Source organism: Colletotrichum godetiae (genome assembly GCF_030913485.1).
Source record: "Colletotrichum godetiae strain CBS 193.32 chromosome Unknown BDP55scaffold_44, whole genome shotgun sequence".
In the NCBI taxonomy this organism is placed as follows: Eukaryota; Fungi; Ascomycota; class Sordariomycetes; order Glomerellales; family Glomerellaceae; genus Colletotrichum; species Colletotrichum godetiae.
This window is the reverse complement of record NW_026851292.1, coordinates 155831-173643: the sequence shown is the minus strand read 5'-3', so window position 1 is coordinate 173643 and position 17813 is coordinate 155831. Positions and strand designations below refer to the sequence as shown.

The following is a 17813-nucleotide window of genomic DNA, read 5'->3' as shown; positions in this document are numbered from 1 at the left end:
GGTATAGTCAACACCATGTAGAGGAAACATCGAGTGTCTCGATACTAAGCCCGCTTAGTGGTGGACATCCACATTCGAGATGTTCGGAGACCTGTTTGGAGAGCTGACGGTGGCACTAGCTTGTTACGCGCTCATCGTTGGCTGACCTATGAGCCAAGAGCCTTCAAACAGCATATGAAGGATGCATGTTACCATGTTTTTTCGAGTCGATAGCAGCCGAATCTAGTTGTCAAAGATTGACCTATAAGAGTTGCGTTATTCTCGCGAATTGTGCTTGTGGTGTAGTAATGGAATAGGGCTTAGAGCGAAGGTGAACATCATTTTTTTTTTCTCAATTTAACTCGATCATTTGAGGATTAGTCAACGACTCAACCTACAATTCAACTTGCGAGTGACGTTTGCTGCAACTAATCTCCAGAGTCCACTGACATGACTAGTAAACACCCAGCCAATATATAAACCAATCAAAGCACCCCGTGGATCACCAGCGATCGCCATTTGGGTAACCCGGCAAGGACGGCACATTAAACGAGATCTCTTGCGGGCCCGCCATGTCAAATGGGGCGCGGACATCGGCCACGCTAGATAACAAGAGGAAGCTCGGTCCCTAGCGATCCCTGGCAAAGCTGCTTTATCAAGTTTATCCCACGTGTCTGGGTTGTCTTGTTGCTTTGGATGATAGCGAGATAGCAGCTTTGCGAGTTGCGATTTCGGTCGCCCCCGATGGAGATATATTGATTGAGGGGGGAGAGCGATGGGTTATCATTTGCCGCGTCAGCGCGGCAAAGCTGCAGCTGCCCGGAATACCACGCCGTCTCCAGCTGCTGCTCTCGGCTCATGTAGAGGAAAAGCTTGTTCGAGCGGGAAGCGCATCTTTTAAAAGCTTGGCTGCATGCCATCCCACGCCTGGTATCCTGGGCCTTGCCGACCTGCTGCTCAGAGGTTCTCGCCAGTCTTTGCTTGAGCTCGCAAACAAGGTTTTCCAGACGTTGGACCATTCGTTCTTTATTCATTTGAGAGCCTGTTCACGTCGCAATGCGTCTCGGAAATAGCATCTGGGCCTCCCTCGCCCTTGCATTCGGCGCCGCTCCGGCCCTCGCCTGCGAGAGCTGCGAGCATCCTGAGAGAGACGTCGTACTGACCAGAAATGTGCGTCGCGCTCAGCCCGATGCGCAGGCGGCGACCGTTGCGCCTCGTGGTCCGCTCTCGTGGGGTCAATTGAACTTCCTTCACACCACCGGTAAGCCAGACTTGGTCTTTGAACGAGTTGCAACGTCGGGGATACTAACAACCTCGACACAGACACTCACGGATGGTACGATCTCTACATCTCTCTGAAGAGTCCCCTCGCACGACTCGGATGCTGACAAAAAGTGACAGGCTCGAGGGACACATCCGTGAGCAAAATTACGGCGCTGACTGGGGTGACTTTGTGAGCTTCGTCAAGCACATGCGCCAGAAGGCAAAGGATTTGGATGTTGACTTGCTGGTGGTCGACACGGGAGTATGTTTCCGCCCACCAGCCATCCTCAAAACCGGTCCGCTACAGCTCAACTGACGCACATTCAGGACTTGCACGATGGTGCAGGAATCAGCGATGCCACCGGCGTCTCGACTTACGCCAACGATACCGGCGTCAACGGCCAATTGTCGAACCCAATCTTCGAGAACATTGACTACGATGTCTTGGCCATTGGCAACCACGAGCTCTACGTTTCCGCCATCGCGTATGAGACTTTCAGCCAGTTTGCCAAGGTCTATGGTGACAGATACTTGACGAGCAACGTCCAGATCCGCAATCCCAGCACGGGAGCGCTCGAGACCATTGGCAAGCAGTACAGATACTTCACCACCCCCAAGGGTATGTAGCTTCTCTGCCATTGTCTTTCCAATGCCTGACCAATCCATCCACAGGCCTAAGAATCATGGCCTTTGGCGTCCTCTTCGACTTCACAGGCAACTCCAACGCCTCCGTCGTCACAAAAGCCGCCACAATGGTCAAGCAGCAATGGTTCCTCGACGCCGTCGACTACGCCGAGCCCATCGACCTCTTCCTCGTCATCGGCCACAACCCCGTCCGCCCGACGCAGAGCAGCAGCACCCTTAAGACCGTCTTCGACGCCATCCGCGCCGTTAAGCCCGACACCCCCGTCCAGTTCTTTGGCGGCCACACCCACATCCGCGACTTTGCCGTCTACGACGACAAGTCAACCGCCCTCGAGTCCGGCCGCTACTGCGAAACCGTAGGCTGGCTGTCGCTGAGCGGCGTCAAGTCGGATAGCTACAAGGGCGCCGTGTATCCCAAGGGCGTGCCGCACCCGTCTCAAAAGGCTGTCAACGTGACTGCCGGAGCGACGGCTGCTACCGGGAACTCTAGCATCACGTACTCTCGCCGCTACCTGGACTGGTAAGATATACACACACTAACCATCAGAGTAACCGCCATACTGACCACACTCCTCAGGAACACCCTCACATTCGAGTACCACGCAGTCGGCAGCCAGCTCAAAGCCTTCAACACCACAAAGGGCCTCGCCGTCTCAGCAAACATCACAGCAACCCGCAAAAAGCTCAAGCTCACCTCCCTCTACGGCTGCGCGCCCCAGACGTGGTGCATCGCCTGCGCGCCCTACATGTCCGCCGGCTCCATCTACTCCCTGCTGTCGACCGCCCTCTCCGCCACAATCGTCACCGAAGCCAGAAAGGCCACGCCGCGCATCATCCTCGCCAACACGGGCCATATCCGCTTCGACCTCGCCCAGGGCCCCTTTGACTACGACTCCTCCTTCATCGTGTCCCCCTTCACCGACGGGTTCCAGTACATCCCCGACGTCGACTGGTCTCTCGCGCGCCAGGTCCTCGCCGGTCTCGAATCCGGCGGGTTTCCTTCCAAGCGCAGACGTTCCCTTGCGTCGGACTCCTTTGGCTTCAGCCAGGTCAACCCGGCTCTCTCCGCTGTGGACAGCTGCATCGACCCGCATGTGACGAACGACCACTTCTCAAAGCGGTCCTACGCTGGCGGGCGCATCGTCAGGCGTCAGGCTGTTACGCCGGGGTACACTACCACCGACGACTTTGGCACCGACGGAGACGATACTGTGCACAGCGAGATCCCAACGTACGATTACCCCGACTTCTTCCAGGCCAACGGCAGCTTCCCCACCAGCGGTGAGCTAGCGGATGATGACAAGATAGATCTCATCTTCCTGGACTACGTTGCCGGTTCCGTTGTCTCGGTGCTGAAGTCGCTGGGTGGAAATTACACGTCTGCTGATGTTTCTTACTACCTGCCTAGCGTAAGTCTAAATCTCAGGATGGGAGACTATCATTTACCTGGATGTGATGAGCTGACCTTTCTCATAGACTTTCACGACAAACTCGTATCTGCCCGCGTTCGCAAAGAACAACGCAGCGTGGCAGGCGGATGTGCCGAATTGCCCCGTCGGACTAGGCATTGGCTACAACGCCACCACTGCTTGAACATGAGATTGAGCTAGGATTCTGAGTACAAAAGCGGCATTCAGGGGTCATGGGGATCGTGTTGTTAACCTAGGTATGTCTAGGCCCATAAGGTGTTTGGCGCATGAGATTGCTCCTCGTAGTATTTCTCACCTACCACCGGTACATATCCTTACTCTTCAATTATAAATATTTTGAACACCAATCGCGATCTCTTATCCATGACCTTTAATGTCTCGTTGCCGAGACTGCTCAGTCAAGTACCCACTCGAGAGTATCACGCCCGGCTTCCGAGGTTGATGACCTCAACCAAAAGCAATTCTTTCATCTTGTGATTTCATCCTTCATCGCCGAAAGGTCTTAGATCGTATCCGCCGCCTTCAACCCAGCAGCAACTCCTGAAACAATAAGATGCGCAGCCTTGGCAATCGTCTTTCGATCATTCACCTCGGCGCGAAACTCGGGCCCAAACGTAATCGTAATCGCATCCCGCTTCGTCACCCGCCTGCTCTCCACCGCCTGCGGGGAGGCATGCGTCTTGGCCCGGTACGAAGGCTGCCAATTCGTCGCGGCGTCCCGCAGCAGCCTCTCTAGATTCGCCTCGGTCATCGAGAAGGCCGATGAGGAGGCAGAAGAGCCAGAGGTGGAGGCGAGCCCGTCCAGGTACCGGAAGATCCACCACGACTGCCCTGCCTTGTTGACGAGCACCCCGAAGAGCATCCAGAGGGCGCCGTCCTTTTGGCTGAGGGAGTTTGCGTGGAGTCGGACGAGCGCGCCGTGGGCTTCTATTGCGTTGAAGACGGCCGAGTTCGTCGCTGTGGTTGTCGTTGTCGTTAGTGATTGGGGAAGTTTGAACTTCTTCATGGTGATAAATCCCGCCATGGAATCCGTGTACCGCGGTATGGCCTCGATGCGCGTGAAGATGTCAACGCCTGAGCCCCGGTTGTGCATGACGAGGAGCATGATGGCGTACTCGCCTAGGTGAAAGTTCGAGTCATGCGGCTTCAGCTGGACGATGCCGAGGTCACTTCCCGGTGCCTTTGAGGGGACGAATATGTCGTGGACTTCGACCTTGAGGCTGCCGGACTTTAGGAGCCCGAGGTCGTGAGTGGTCCATCGCAGTGAGATAAGTCGGGGGAAATCCCGAATGACTCTGTATGTATCAACCAGGCCGGTACTCTCCAGGGGAACCCCGATGAGGTGGCCGTCCTTTGTGCTGGCTGACAGGATACCGATACACTCCGGCGGCCGGAAGCCGAAGTTGGAAATACGGATATCGGCAGGGCGTATCACCGTCAGCTGTATCGATAAGCCAAAGTTGGTCATGGAGTACGGCACCGGCCTGCTCGAGGCGTCGTACGCCGGGTGATAATCCTGCCCGTTTCTAAAGTTGCGCGGCGACGGCGCCAGCATGCTTACCCACGAACCCGGGTCGCTCTCGGTCCAGGACCAGCAAAAGAGTGACTGGTCCGTCGATGTCTTTAGTATCTCCTCCTGCAGTCGCGCGAAAGCTTTCGCGCCCTCGCCGTAGAGGAGAGGCATGTTGATGTCAAAGATACCGAGCATGCAATACGCCATGTCCTCCTTGCGAGTCGTCTTGCGGCACGATAACCATGACATGCGCTCGGCGACGCTGGCGTCAGACAGGCGTTGCCTACTTCGTGGCTGGAGGTATTTCCAGTCAATGTTTGTGATTCTTTGGATGACACCTGCGAGGAGCTTGCGGGTGCCCAGGAGTCTCCAGCCACGGGCGAAGAAGAGAACTTCCTTGGGGGCCAGGAGTTCTTGGAGCGTCCAGCCGCGTGTGAACCAGAGACTCCGCGAAAGGACGTTGAAGCTATGCTCTGCGTCGCCGGTGGGCCCGTCAAGGCGTCCTGGTTGGTCTATAACCCAGTGTTCTATATCCGAGAGATAGGCGTAGCATCGCACGGCGCACTCGTACCACGTAAACATGGAGTTGATGGCCTCGGACAGCTCAGCGGAACTCTCCTTGTTGATGCAACAGGTGTCGATCCAGAGGTAATCGAGTCCATCATCAATCGCCTGGATCCTGGCCAGATCAATCTTGCGAAAGCCCTGTCTCTCCCTCGCCACGCAGAGATCCACCGTCCAGTGTTGGAAAGTCACTTCATCATGGCCCCACGTGTGGGAGACGATAGCGTACCGCGGGATCTCGTCGCCAAAGAACTCGGCCAGGGCCAAGGTGCGCGTGTTGATGAGGCGCATCGCATGTGACTAGCGCGACAGAGTCGAAAGAGGCCGCGATGGAGACATGGGTAAGCTGGGTTTCGCATGGCATGTCGTGCTGCTCAAGCTTTGTCCGAAGCTGAGAAGCGGGGACACTGGCTGACCGTTGCAAGACTGCCAGACATTTGTTAGATGTAACCTCCCACTCTCCCAGCTACCAGCGGCGATTATCACCCGGAATTGCCAGATGGTGCCAGCCGGTCACAGTCAGTCGAAAACGACGAGCATCACAATGCTTCCTGTATGGGTAGGCGATGACAACGATGTTGGCGTTATGACGGAATAGGCATGGCTCTGGGGAGAATGTTTGTGTCATGAACTGCTTAGGTTTGGCTTTCAGCATGGTAGAAGTTGGCTGCGTCGCATGGCTAACAATTACCGCTTATGCGTCTTCAAGTTTCGTCGTCACTGTCGGCGGTGACTCAGGAGATCGATCCCTCTATCTAGGTTCTCCAGTTCAATAATGGCATCGGCGGATAACAAAAGAATAACGATCTGTTCAAGATCAACCCCAGTGTATACCTGAAGCATACACACTGCAACTAGTACTCATAGCGGTCGTCGTAATCCGAGGTTTCATACTAGTCCGCCTCGTCGGACTATCCTGACGAAGGCATGCCTTCGGAGCTCTCATCGTCTTCGTCCGACGAGACAGCCAAGCTTTCTGCAGAATGACGGTCCCATAGGAAGTTGTTGAGAGTGCCATCGCCGCAAATCGGGCACCACCGGGAACGGGACTCCTCCGGCCCCGGGCACCCCCGCTTCGGACAATCAATGTCCTTTTCCGTGTAGTGCTGCACCTGATGGGGTTCGGACCAGGACCCTCCTTTCAGGCTCGGGTTGCCAAAGTTGTACACGACGTAGCCTCGTCTGCAAAGACCGACTACGAAGTCATCGTCGACCGCGATACTACGGAATCTTTCCCCGTCGCCGCGAACCATGCGGGCGGACTCTTCGAACCAGAGGCTTTTGGTTTCGAGGACAAATGTTGATGTCTTGTTGGCGATGCAAATTGCTCGTTGGTTCTTGCCTTCGAATCGGTGCCTCCATCGTGGTGTCGCTTCGGCAGGGAGGTGGGAATCTTTGTTTTGGATATAATATACAGAGTCGTTCCACGAGATGCCACCGGCTTGTTCTGGTCTGAGAGCAGCATGTTCCCATATTGGCCTCCGCATGCCGTTGAGGACCCTCTTTTCGACCACGAATGACTCCGTCATCGTATTGAAATTGATAATTCTTAGGAGAAAACTGGGCGACTTGACGATCTTACTCTTTCCACCGTGCAGTTCGCTGTTGAGAATGGCGACATCCTTCGAAAGCGGCCTGTACATTTTGCCAATGTTGAAGAGTCCATAGGAATTCATGCGCTGGCAGTGCAGTGCAAAGCGCGGGGCAGTTCTCCATCTCCTGATTGATTTATATGTGAAAGTTTCGACAAACTTCATGTTATCAAATTTGTGAGCCTCGACAAGGAGGAGATCTCGAGATGAACGTTCCTTGAGTTCATTTTCATCCGCAGTGTCAGTCTCATTCCCTTCATCACTCGGCCTGGGACTATTAAGTAAGACACTGACGAAGTAGAGAATGTGAGGTTTCGTTGGGTGGAAGATGACACCGTTGTTGCAGTCCGAGCCGTCGTCTCTGTTCTCGTCCCATGCGTAGCTACCACCGCGGGGTTCCTCGGTCAACGGAGAGTCAGGAACGTCAAGCTTGATAAGACCAGTAGACCAGTTCCAGATATGGGGCGGGGGGGTTGCGGGTTCAAACCCGCGATAGCCATAGTAGTCAAGAGAGAAATTAACGGCGAATGTTTTTTTGTGGGCTTGTAGGTCCACCATGCGGTTAGGGAGGGTGACACGACGGTGTTGACCCTTATCAAGGTCACATACGATACTGAGCCGATCAGCTGGGCTCTCAATAGCTGGAGATATTTTTTCGGATGTAGTGGCGAATGGTCGCGGAACAACTTACAGAGCCCTCTTGGTATTTTGATTTGCTAGGATCAAGAGATTCTCCGTCATAGCATATACGATGAAGTCCTTGTCTCCCTTTACCACGAGATCGGGCGGGGAAACGAGCTTCCTTGTCATAGCTCGAATGTCGTCAACGAAGAAACGGTAGGAATCCCACTGCCAGGCGACTTTTCCGTTATAATAAGCGAAGCCGTGCCAGGACTTCGATTCCCAATTGTAGGGCGTGGTTATGGGGTTGGACTTTGCAAATTCAAGGCTGCGATCATCGTATTTGAGGGCGGTGCATTTCAGCAGAGGCACGTCGGCTGTCCTCATAGAGAGCCAGGAAGTGAGTCTGCCTTCGTTACGGGCTGTGGTTTTTTGAGCGATAGGGCGCAGAAGATCCCAAGCTGGCGTATCTGGGAACGTCGCCGTCAAGCCGGGGAAGGAAATGTGGGCAATATCCTTGATGACCGTGTGAGATGTCCATATTTGGCGCCATGCTTTGGAAACCTGGGTGCACTTCACTGCATCTCCAAGGCGCAGATGCCGCGATATCATAGCGACTAATTCTTCTGGAAGATCTTGCATTTCTGCAAGTTTGACTGAGATTCTCCTTGTCAGTTGCCTAAGATGAAGAAGTTCCCACGGCGTGAGCCTCGAGACGAGATTGTCCAAGTTGGCGTGCCGGAGTGCCGTATTGGGGGATCCATCGTCGTTGGTGAGCTTGGTAAACTGCTCAGCAACAATACCGCGCTGGTCCCCAGCGTGTTCCATATTGACCATGCGGCTTGTAAAAGCTCCTGAAGCATCAGAATCAATGTTCAGGAAATTTTAATTCTGAGAAGAAGGCAGAAAAGACCCCCTGAGAAATGGAGAGTCATCATGAGAATGCAAAGGTGGAGGAGGGATGCACGTGACCCGGAAGACGGTTTTCTATCGATACCTACCTTGGTATTGGTGTCTTATCTTATCTAATCCTTGGCGGCGGCTACCGAATCCACCGGACTCCGATCTCGCTAAAGCAAGGTTAGGTAAGCGAGAGGTGCCTGGCCCACCCCAGCTTTTAGCTCGCTGTCTGCCCTCCACCAGCCACCCGGCCAGTGACATGGTGCAGCCTAAGCTCTGTGCCCCAGCGCTGTGTCAGTTACAAACGGGCCCGCCGGACAAACAGTCCAGCAGCGTTCAAACGGCCTAAGAGGCGCTCCAAAGTCCACCAGGCCGGCGAGCACGACATCATTGCAGTGACAGAGGCGGCCTGCTGACGTGCGAAATCGTGACTACAACTCCTGACTCCGACGCGGGCCGTCCGTCTCCTCCCACCATCTTCTCGCCCTCCTCCCCCCCCAGTCAGTTCCATCCCGTCCACCATCCATCCGCCATCCGCAAACCCGAGACTTCTCCTCTCCTCTCCTCGCCCTCCATCTTGAGCACGTCATGTTTGATCTTGGTTGCTTGTGACTCGAGTCTCGCGGATCCGGCCACCTCACTTCTTCATCTGCGCCATAATGAACAGCGGCTGCCTTTCTTTTTCTGTCTAATTGTCTGTTGTTCCCTTACCTACTCACCGCCGAACGAGGCGTAATCTCCAAATCGCCAATCCGTACCCTCTCCCACATATCTACGAACTCGACTGAACCTCCCACGCACCCATCCAGTCAAGATGGCGCGAGCCGCAGACACCCCAACCCCGTCCGATGATCGGACCCTCGTTGCGGGAGCTCACGACGACGACGATGCTTCCTCTACAATCAGCCGCTTCAGCTCGAGATCCTCCTTCGACTCCCAGACGCCACCGAGGCGGAAACGTCCAAGCCGCCGTGCGGCCACCACTCTTCGAGCCATCTCCTTCGTCGCAGCATTGGTCTCGGCCCTCTGCGCGGGCTCCATCACCGTCTTCTCCATGTACGGACACATCTTCCAGGAACGCCTGCACTACACCCAGTTCCAGGTCAACGGCCTCGCCATCAGCAGCTCCATTGCTCTCTACCTTCCCGTTTCGTTCCTAGGCTACATCTGCGACCGCGTCGGTACCCCGCCCCTCTCGCTCCTGGCGGCTATACTCTTCAGCGGCGGCTATGCCATTGCCGCGGGCACATACCGGAAGCTCGAGGCGGAGAACCTGGGCGGGATGCGCGATTACGCCGGAAGGCGCATCGGCGGCGGTGCCGACTGGACGTACCCGCTCATGATCTTCGCCTTCGTCTGCGTAGGTGTCGGTACCTGCTCCATGTACCTCGCCGCTGTCGCGACGTGCGCCAAGAACTTTGGCAAGGGGAAGCATCGCGGACTGGCCCTGGCCGTGCCCATTGCCGCCTTTGGGTTGAGCGGCATGTGGCTCAGTCAATTGGGCACTCACGTCTTCTACGAGCGCCTACCGGACGGCTCGGCCGGAGACTTGGATGTCTTCCACTTCTTCGTCTTCCTCGCCATCCTGCTCTTAGTGGTGGGAGTAACTGGCACCTTCACACTCAAGGTTGTCGACGAAGAAGAAATCTTTGAGGAAGCCGTCGAAGAGCTCGAGCGAAGCGGCCTCCTGGAGCGTAGCACTTCGTTCCTCAGCGCCCGCAGTCTTGAGCGCAGCAGAGGCTACGGCGCAATTGGGCAAATCGACGATGAGGAAGACGGCGGCGTCCTGGGTCCCGCGGAAGATGATGCCAAGCTCAGGAAGAAGATGGTCCTCAACGCTGAGACAAGGAGCTTCCTTACCGACAAGACGATGTGGTGTTTCGCTCTGGGGTTCCTGTTGATGATTGGAACCGGCGAGGCCTTCATCAACAACCTCGGCACCGTCATCGGCACTCTGTACCCTCCCACCATGCACTACGTCGGACCTCCGACGTCGGCCGCGACGCACGTCTCTATTGTCGGCATCACCAGTACCATTGCTCGTCTCGCAACAGGCACCTTGACCGATCTCCTGGCGCCGTCGCCGCAGACGCAGCACCTGCAGGCCTCGTCCACGCCGCCATTCCTTCGAGGCAGACCAACCATTTCCCGCGTTGCGTTCCTGCTCTTCTTCGCCATCGTCCTGTCCCTGGGCCTGGTTGCCTTGGCGTCCGGATTCATCCAAGAACACGGCGAGCGATTCTGGATCGTGTCGGGCTTGATTGGCTCCGGGTACGGTGCCGTCTTCAGTCTGACGCCCATTATCATCACCGTCATCTGGGGCGTCGAAAACTTTGCGACAAACTGGGGCATCGTAGCCATGTTCCCTGCCCTTGGATCGACTTTCTGGGGACTGGTGTACTCGGCCGTATACCAATCTGGCGCCGAGAACTCTCCTCAGCGCGGCGGTGGCGGCGGCGGAGACGTCTTTTGCTACGGCCAGCAGTGTTATGCGCCGACGTTTTGGGCCATGGCCGTTACTGTCTGGGTGGCGTGTGGCATGATCCTCTTTGCCTGGAAGGGCAAGGGTGGATGGGCGCAGCGCGGCATTATCATATAAGTTATACACATTACACACGGTTTGCATCATCACCACATCAAATATTGTTACTCTAGGCATGTGTAGTGGCGTTTGGGCAAGAGCATTTGGGTTGAATAAGGCGTGTCATATCTATTCCGCCGTGGTTTCATTGGGGGTATATATTGCGTAAAGTCATAAAATATCCGGTCCAGTCCTGTTTTCCCTCGTAATCTAAAAGTCGCTCTCCACACACTCTCTGTCTCTCTCACTTCGCCATGTTCTTGTGTTGTTTTGTTCATAGCATCATGATTGCCAACAGGGTTGCAAACACCACAACAAGCCCCGCCATCGCAGGCGTACTCGTCCTCGCGCTCGCGTTCTCCTGGTCATACTCACTCATCGTCTTCATGCAGATCCACTGCGAATACAAGAGTTTATCAAACAAGACGCTCATGACGGGCGTATACCCGTTCAACCCGCCCGTAGGCTTCGTCGTGCTCCCGTCCCCGTCGAGAATCAACTCAACGTCGGTGAGCTTGAACATGTCGTACGCCTGCGGCAGCGTAGGGTGACAATCATTGTTATCATCCGCGTCGCCCGCGTCCTGCGCCAGCACGGTGGGGGCGTCGGGCCCGATGACGTCCACGCCGGTGATGTTGACGGCGCCGGCGACGAGGTTGCAGTGGAAGTCTTTATCTGTGCGCGTCCGCTCCTCGAGGTACATTGCGATTTCCTGGCACCGGGGCAGCGTCTCGTCTTTGGAGTGCGCGGCGCGGAAGTCGTCTACGTAGCCCGTGATCTCGTCCATGCAGGACTGCTGCAGCCAGGAACTGCAATCTGTGGTATCGAGGTCGGGCACCTCGTGCGGCGTGGGTAGGGTCTGGAACATGTGCTGAAAGATGAGGGCACATCCCTTTGGATAGCTCTCCGAGGAGAGATTCAGTCCGGCGGGGGCGCCGAGGTAGTAGGACTGCGTGTAGAGCTGCTTCTTCATCCAATTGGGGGAGTTTGGCGGCGCGGGGGAGCTTGCGAGGGTGGCGACGGTGAGGGAGAGCTTGCGGATGTCGGTGGTGTTGTTGTCGTCTATGGGTATGTCGAGGACTTCCGGGGCGATGCCGACGCGGCGGAGGACGGAGCCGGCAAGGGTGCAGTTTGACTCGCCGACGAGGTCGTCGACGGCGCCGGGCGGGCAGGCGACGTCGGCGCAGCCTTTTAGGGAGACCTCTGTTAGGATGGGGACCGTTGCGAGGGCGGGCCCGGACCCCGCGAGGACCGTGAGGAGGGAGGTCCCCATGAGGCTCGGGGACGAGAGCCTCATTCTAGGGGGGGGAGGGGTGGGGGTGTATCCGTAGGGAGGGACACCGAACCGGCGGGATGGACTGGAACGGATTCGTCCTTTTCGTCCTCGGTTGAGTCGGTTTACGTCAAGGCAAACGTGTTGAGGGGAGACCGGGGACGGGAAACCGGCAAGAGGCCACGCAGGGCCAAGACAGCGATGACAATGGGCCTGGCCGAATAGGTATAAAGACCTGGGTCCCGGGACGCGACAGAGAGAGAGCGAGAGAGAGGGAGAGCAACGCGGCGCGCCGGGTTTGCGCTGCCTGATCGATGCTGCGGCAGGTCCGCAGGATGATGGGAGGTGGTTCGTCTGGCACGGAAGTACGGCAACGACGGGCGAGGTCTTTGGTCTCGGCGCCGTGGTTGTTCGCGGGCGGGGTGTGGGGTGCGTGGTTGCGGTTGCGGTACGTTTGTGCGTGCGTGCGTGGTGTGTTGTTGGCTTGCCGACCTATGCGGACCGTGGAGAGACCCAAATAGCGGTTCTGGTTTGTCAAGGGGGGGCGAGGCGATGGAGAAAGCAGATGGATTGAATGCTAGGGCCGGTGGGTAGTAGAAGGTATCGCCAACAGTTTTATCGCTGGCTTCATCGTTCGACCTCGAGCGTTGCTTGATTTCTTCCTTTGGGGGTTTGGAGAGTCGAGGATTTTCCTGGGCAGAGCGCCGAGAAAAAGAGAGAAGGTGAAGAGAGGAGCGGGGGTGGAAAAAGGCACCAGACACCACGGCAGGACGTACAGACACACTGGTCGGTGGTCACAGATTACATCAATGAGCGAAAAAAGAGAGCAGCAGCGGGCGAGAGGGTCGCGTGGTGCGAGGTGATAGGCGCCCAGAAGGTGATTTTTTCCTTGGCAGGTCTTGGCGTCCTCACCGATTGTCCTTGATGCTGGCTTATCTAAGGTAAGTCTCTCAACGCTCGACTCTCCGTCGTCGACTGGGTGTGTTGTTTTTGACACTGCGTTGCCATGATGAGATTGAGTGTCTGTGATGCTCAATTGAGTTGCGATAAGATGAGATGGCAGTTCTAATTTCTTCTCACCTTGAGGGACGAGTGAGAGGTGAGAAATGGTCATTGAGTTGTGAGATGAAGAGAGTGTGAGAGGGGAACGGACGTGAAGTTGGCTGGAGTAGGGATGACTAACCAAGCTTTCCGTCCAACTTTAATTCCCGGGTAAGCTTAAACTTCGGACTTTGTTGCTCACCTCACCCAACGCCTCACTCACTCTGTCACTTCACACCACTCACATCATCCAAAATTCCTTGCCTTCAGATTCTGATTAGGGCGGCTAACGCAAACTGTTCTCTCTTCCTTCGCTCAACAATTACACCTGCTGGTTTTCCCTAATGGCATTGGCCTTATTCATGACCTGAGCGAGATACACCCGCCGTCACATTGAGGCATCGGGGCTGTGCTAGATTGTGCTCGACGCCTGGTCGCGCTACTTGAACCTGACCAATCCAGTTGGCTCAAGAGGTCCTTTTCACGCGTCGAATCTTCGCAGATGCGCAGATACGCAAGGAAAGAGTGATGCGGCATACGTTACCGAAAATCGCATCTGCGTTACCCAAGTAAGATGTGATCGCCTCGCTTTTCGTGAAATGTGCAATTACTCGCCTTTTTATGTTATTAAATGCTGCCCCCCCCCCCCCCCCCCCCCCTCTGACGGCATTTCCCTCCTTCCGCTCACTTTCATCCTCCCCGTCACCGAAAAACGAAGTCGTGAACGCGGTTAGCCTGCACGCCAGTAAAGTCTCAAACCACCATAAGACTCCTCCACTTATTCGGATAACGCCCTGTCAGTGATCTGCGAGCCTAAAGCAACTTGATCATGGTCGAGACTATCCCCGAAGATGACATCCTCTATCTCACGCCAATGTCGTCCCAGCCTGATACCACGGAGTTTGCTCCCCCCCTGAGACAGCTACTAGAGGCTGCCATGTGTCGCTCCTTGAATCTCGATGGGAATGACCCCAAGGAATTTATCCCCGAGCCTGATCTCTACCGAATCCTTACCCCGGACTCGGCACTAGAGGCCTTGATTTCGAACCCTGGCATCGCCGATTTGGTGTGTCGCATCTATGCTCCTACAATCTTCAACAAGCAGAAGCCATACATCAAGACTTTTGCCATTCTAGTCTTGATCGACCGTATCGATGCCCTCCCAGCCTTTATGCAGAATTCTCTCGGCGACAAGCACTTGCCGTTGACGTTTACCTCGACATCGGGTGAAATGACTACCTTGGTTCGGTCCCTGGAAACACCGTCTTGCTCCGATCTATCATTAATGGGGTTCAGCCACTACGAAGCCCTGTTGTTCGTGGATACACAATGGAAACTCTTGGCGCCTGTGTTCGCACGACGACAACTTGATAACGAGCCACTCGAGTTCTCGGAGGACACAGTACTGCCATTCATCATGTCTGAATCTTCACCGGGGCTTGGGATGCCTCGAAACGAAATGAGCAACAATTCTCGCATTTACAAAGTCCAGATTCACGACGGGCATCACGACTTCCCCACTGCCGAGGTTGCAGTCAAGAAACTGCTTCATGGTAGATCAAATGACTACAAGCGTGAGCTGGAAGCCCTTAAGACCTTGGGCCGCCTAGGCCAACCTCACATCACCAAGCTACTTGCCACCTTTAAGTGTGGAAAGAAGTTTTACTTCCTCTTCCCCTGGGCTGAATCCGACCTCCACAGCTTCTTCGCCAACCAGTCGCCGTCTTCACCTCGCAAATTGAACGGCGCCGTAGTGCCTACTACCACCTGGACCGCGAAGCAGATGCTCGGCATTGCCGGGGCCCTGAAGGCAATCCATTACTGTCAACAGAACAAACGTTCTGAGCCAACTAGTGAGAAGAATTCATACGCAGCTGGTTGGAGTCGGCATGGGGATATCAAACCGCAGAATATCCTTTGTTCCAAGAGCCGAGACAGTGACACGTTGAAGCTTTGCGACTTTGGCTCCTCCCGAATTGGAAATGTGGCAACCCCTCCGCCGGGTGACAGACCCGCAGACTTTTCACCGACGTACCGTGCTCCAGAGCATGACGTTGGCATCTTCGATGGTCAGAAGACTGACATTTGGTCGCTCGGCTGCGTCATGAGTGTAGCAGCTACATGGATGACTTTGGGGAGCAAGGGTGTCAAGACTTTCGACGCCGATCGTCGGACAAAGGCTGATGGACGGTTTGATAACTCCTTTTTCGAGGTTTTCAAAGACCAAGAGAAGGGAACCCGAGTCAGACTCAAGGCTGCTGTATCTCAAGTGAGTAACCGATAAGGATAGATCTGTGCTACATTCATACGCTAACGCAGACTTGGCCAGTTGATCAGTCGACTACACCGAGCTCCAACAGCAAGTTTATTCACACACGATCTTCTGAACCTCGTTCAAGATGGGATGCTCGAAGTCGACGGTTCTAAGCGGATGTCGATCGGTGATATTGTATCCAGCCTCGAGAAGATGTTCGAAATGTGCTCTAGTGATCCTGGTTATACGAAGGCAGCCCCTTGGAGGCATTCGCCAAGCTGGACAGTTCGACAACGGCTCTTGACAGGAGCCCTTTCACCCCAAGCTCGCTCTCTCACTACGAAGTTGGCCAGTGTGCCGAGTACAATGCGACAAGGTGGAGGACTGTCAACCACCACACCTCGAGCTCGGTCTCTCGCTATAAACGTGGTCAAGGTCCCAAGTCCACCGCGGCGGAGTCGAATGCTGCCAACAATCACATCTCAGGCTCCGTTTGGTTCTAACTACACCAACTCAACCCATGGACTTTTCCCAGAAATTGACGCAAGACTTAGTGTGACTTTACCCAGCTCACTCCCAGGGCAATTCTTTTCTAATCAGGCACATCATGACAGCTTCATGAACCAGTCAAACCCTGTCTTTGAAGAAATGGGTTTCTATACTGCACCAGACATTGGTGGGCTGGCATGTCTAGACACAGAGCAGTACCTAGCCTCTTTCGAAGAACCCCCCATACCCCATTTCGCTGTTCCAGAGTCCACCAGTGGAGAAAAGCGACGCTGTGAGCCAGATAACAACAATAATAACAAGGCTGAGGTCAAACGACGAAGGTCGCAGAAGCAGAGAACAAAGGTTGCATCCAGCCTCTCGGGACCTGAAGAACCCATTGGTCTGTCTTCCAAGGTCTCTACAGGTGCTCAAGATGAAGAGCGCCCTCTGGCATGTCCTTACTACAAACATGATCCGAAGAAGTACTGCAAGAAGAATTGGAAGTTGTGTGGAAGTGATGGCTGGGACGACATTCACAGACTCAAGTAGGTTTTGCTTCGCCCTTTGCTTAGTAACATTACAGTCAGTGAGTACGTGATGACATAGTGAGACTGATATTTTATACTAGAGAACACCTCAGCCGTAAACATCATAAATCCGGGCGTAAATGCAGTATATGTCTTGAGCGACTGCCATCGACGGACGATCTCAAGAAGCACTACAATGCTCACGCACGATGTGTAAAGCGAAACGACAAAGTTGATGACATGATGGATGATGTGTAGTGGGGTTTATGTCAAGCCCAGTGGCGCGGTAAGACGCGCGCCTACAAGTGGTGTGAGCTCTACAAGATAATCTTTGGGTCAACCTCCCCCGAGAACATGCCCTCTCCCTGTATGTGTCTTTCAAAACGCCCCGGCTTAGTACGGTCATGCAACTGACCTTTCAGATCGCGATGATCTTGAGATGTTTCGCAAGTTTCTCGAATCGAAAAAACAGCAGTCAGCTTGTGACAAATTCCAGATCGACATGTGTCTGAAGCTGGTTCGCGAATTTCAGAATCCTGGATCTCTTGGGTCTGTCACACAGTCGACTGACGCCTCTGAGCTACCTTCGTTGACTGGTGGTTGGTCCAATGACTCGACCTCATCTGTTGGTGCCATGGCGATGAGCGGTGAAGCGGAGGTGGTTCAGTTTGAGTATGACAGAACGCCTGGTGCCAAATACCAATCACAGCAAGCTGTAACGATAGCACAAGATGCTCTGGCTGATGGCAGTCAGTTCTTCTTGGAGGAGTTTCGCGATCTATCAGATTTAGATCAAAACGGGTCTGTTATCTGAAGGAGATATTTGGGTTCCCGGCCCGACGATAGGATAGCGAGTGTAATTACTTTCTGTGTTGTTGATTTAGAGCTATTAGATCTGAGTATCAAGATACCCCTAGCCTGTGAAGCTACGTCTTACATTGAAGAAAGTCGGCATCGTAATCAGACTTTCATCGCCTAGAATCAATCCGGGAGCATAATGACATAGTCCTCCATTAAGCCATGGAAATATCTTATCTTTGTGCCGCCTCTGCGTCGCGACAGAGAAAAAGTCCGGTTGTATTTATTTATTTATTTACTTATTTTTTAAAGAAAGGGTTCTCTCCCTGATTCATTGTTGTGA

At 54.6% G+C, this 17813-nt stretch overlaps 6 protein-coding genes across 6 annotated transcripts; 3 read left to right on the top strand and 3 right to left on the bottom strand.

Moving 5' to 3' along the window:
- The first annotated feature begins 804 nt into the window (after positions 1-804).
- Positions 805-3650, top strand: BDP55DRAFT_286380 (calcineurin-like phosphoesterase). The gene is made up of 7 exons (XM_060566518.1): positions 805-1240; positions 1303-1315; positions 1381-1504; positions 1570-1861; positions 1915-2407; positions 2465-3296; positions 3364-3650. Exons 1-7 carry the CDS (start codon positions 1036-1038, stop codon positions 3478-3480), a joined length of 2076 nt encoding a protein of 691 aa, XP_060425718.1. The 5' UTR covers positions 805-1035; the 3' UTR covers positions 3481-3650.
- Positions 3651-3819: 169 nt separating this feature from the next.
- Positions 3820-5685, bottom strand: BDP55DRAFT_559769 (heterokaryon incompatibility protein; the record flags this gene model as incomplete). Its single annotated transcript, XM_060569928.1, has 1 exon — positions 3820-5685. One exon carries the CDS (start codon positions 5683-5685, stop codon positions 3820-3822), a length of 1866 nt encoding a protein of 621 aa, XP_060425717.1.
- Positions 5686-6569: 884 nt separating this feature from the next.
- Positions 6570-8408, bottom strand: BDP55DRAFT_520948 (uncharacterized protein; the record flags this gene model as incomplete). The annotated part of the gene is made up of 2 exons (XM_060567768.1): positions 6570-7599; positions 7678-8408. Coding segments are annotated over 2 exons (1761 nt in total), but the record flags the coding sequence as incomplete, so codon positions are not given.
- A 913-nt stretch (positions 8409-9321) lies between these two features.
- Positions 9322-11106, top strand: BDP55DRAFT_635572 (MFS monocarboxylic acid transporter; the record flags this gene model as incomplete). Its single annotated transcript, XM_060572791.1, has 1 exon — positions 9322-11106. The coding sequence occupies one exon, from the start codon at positions 9322-9324 to the stop codon at positions 11104-11106; it is 1785 nt and encodes a 594-aa protein (XP_060425715.1).
- Positions 11107-11362: 256 nt separating this feature from the next.
- Positions 11363-12385, bottom strand: BDP55DRAFT_559775 (uncharacterized protein; the record flags this gene model as incomplete). The annotated part of the gene is made up of 1 exon (XM_060569929.1): positions 11363-12385. One exon carries the CDS (start codon positions 12383-12385, stop codon positions 11363-11365), a length of 1023 nt encoding a protein of 340 aa, XP_060425714.1.
- A 1846-nt stretch (positions 12386-14231) lies between these two features.
- On the top strand, positions 14232-17486 carry BDP55DRAFT_635570 (kinase-like domain-containing protein; the record flags this gene model as incomplete). Its single annotated transcript, XM_060572790.1, has 6 exons — positions 14232-15671; positions 15732-16690; positions 16729-16731; positions 16774-16885; positions 16931-17039; positions 17095-17486. The coding sequence occupies 6 exons, from the start codon at positions 14232-14234 to the stop codon at positions 17484-17486; spliced, it is 3015 nt and encodes a 1004-aa protein (XP_060425713.1).
- Between the last annotated feature and the right edge of the window lie 327 nt (positions 17487-17813).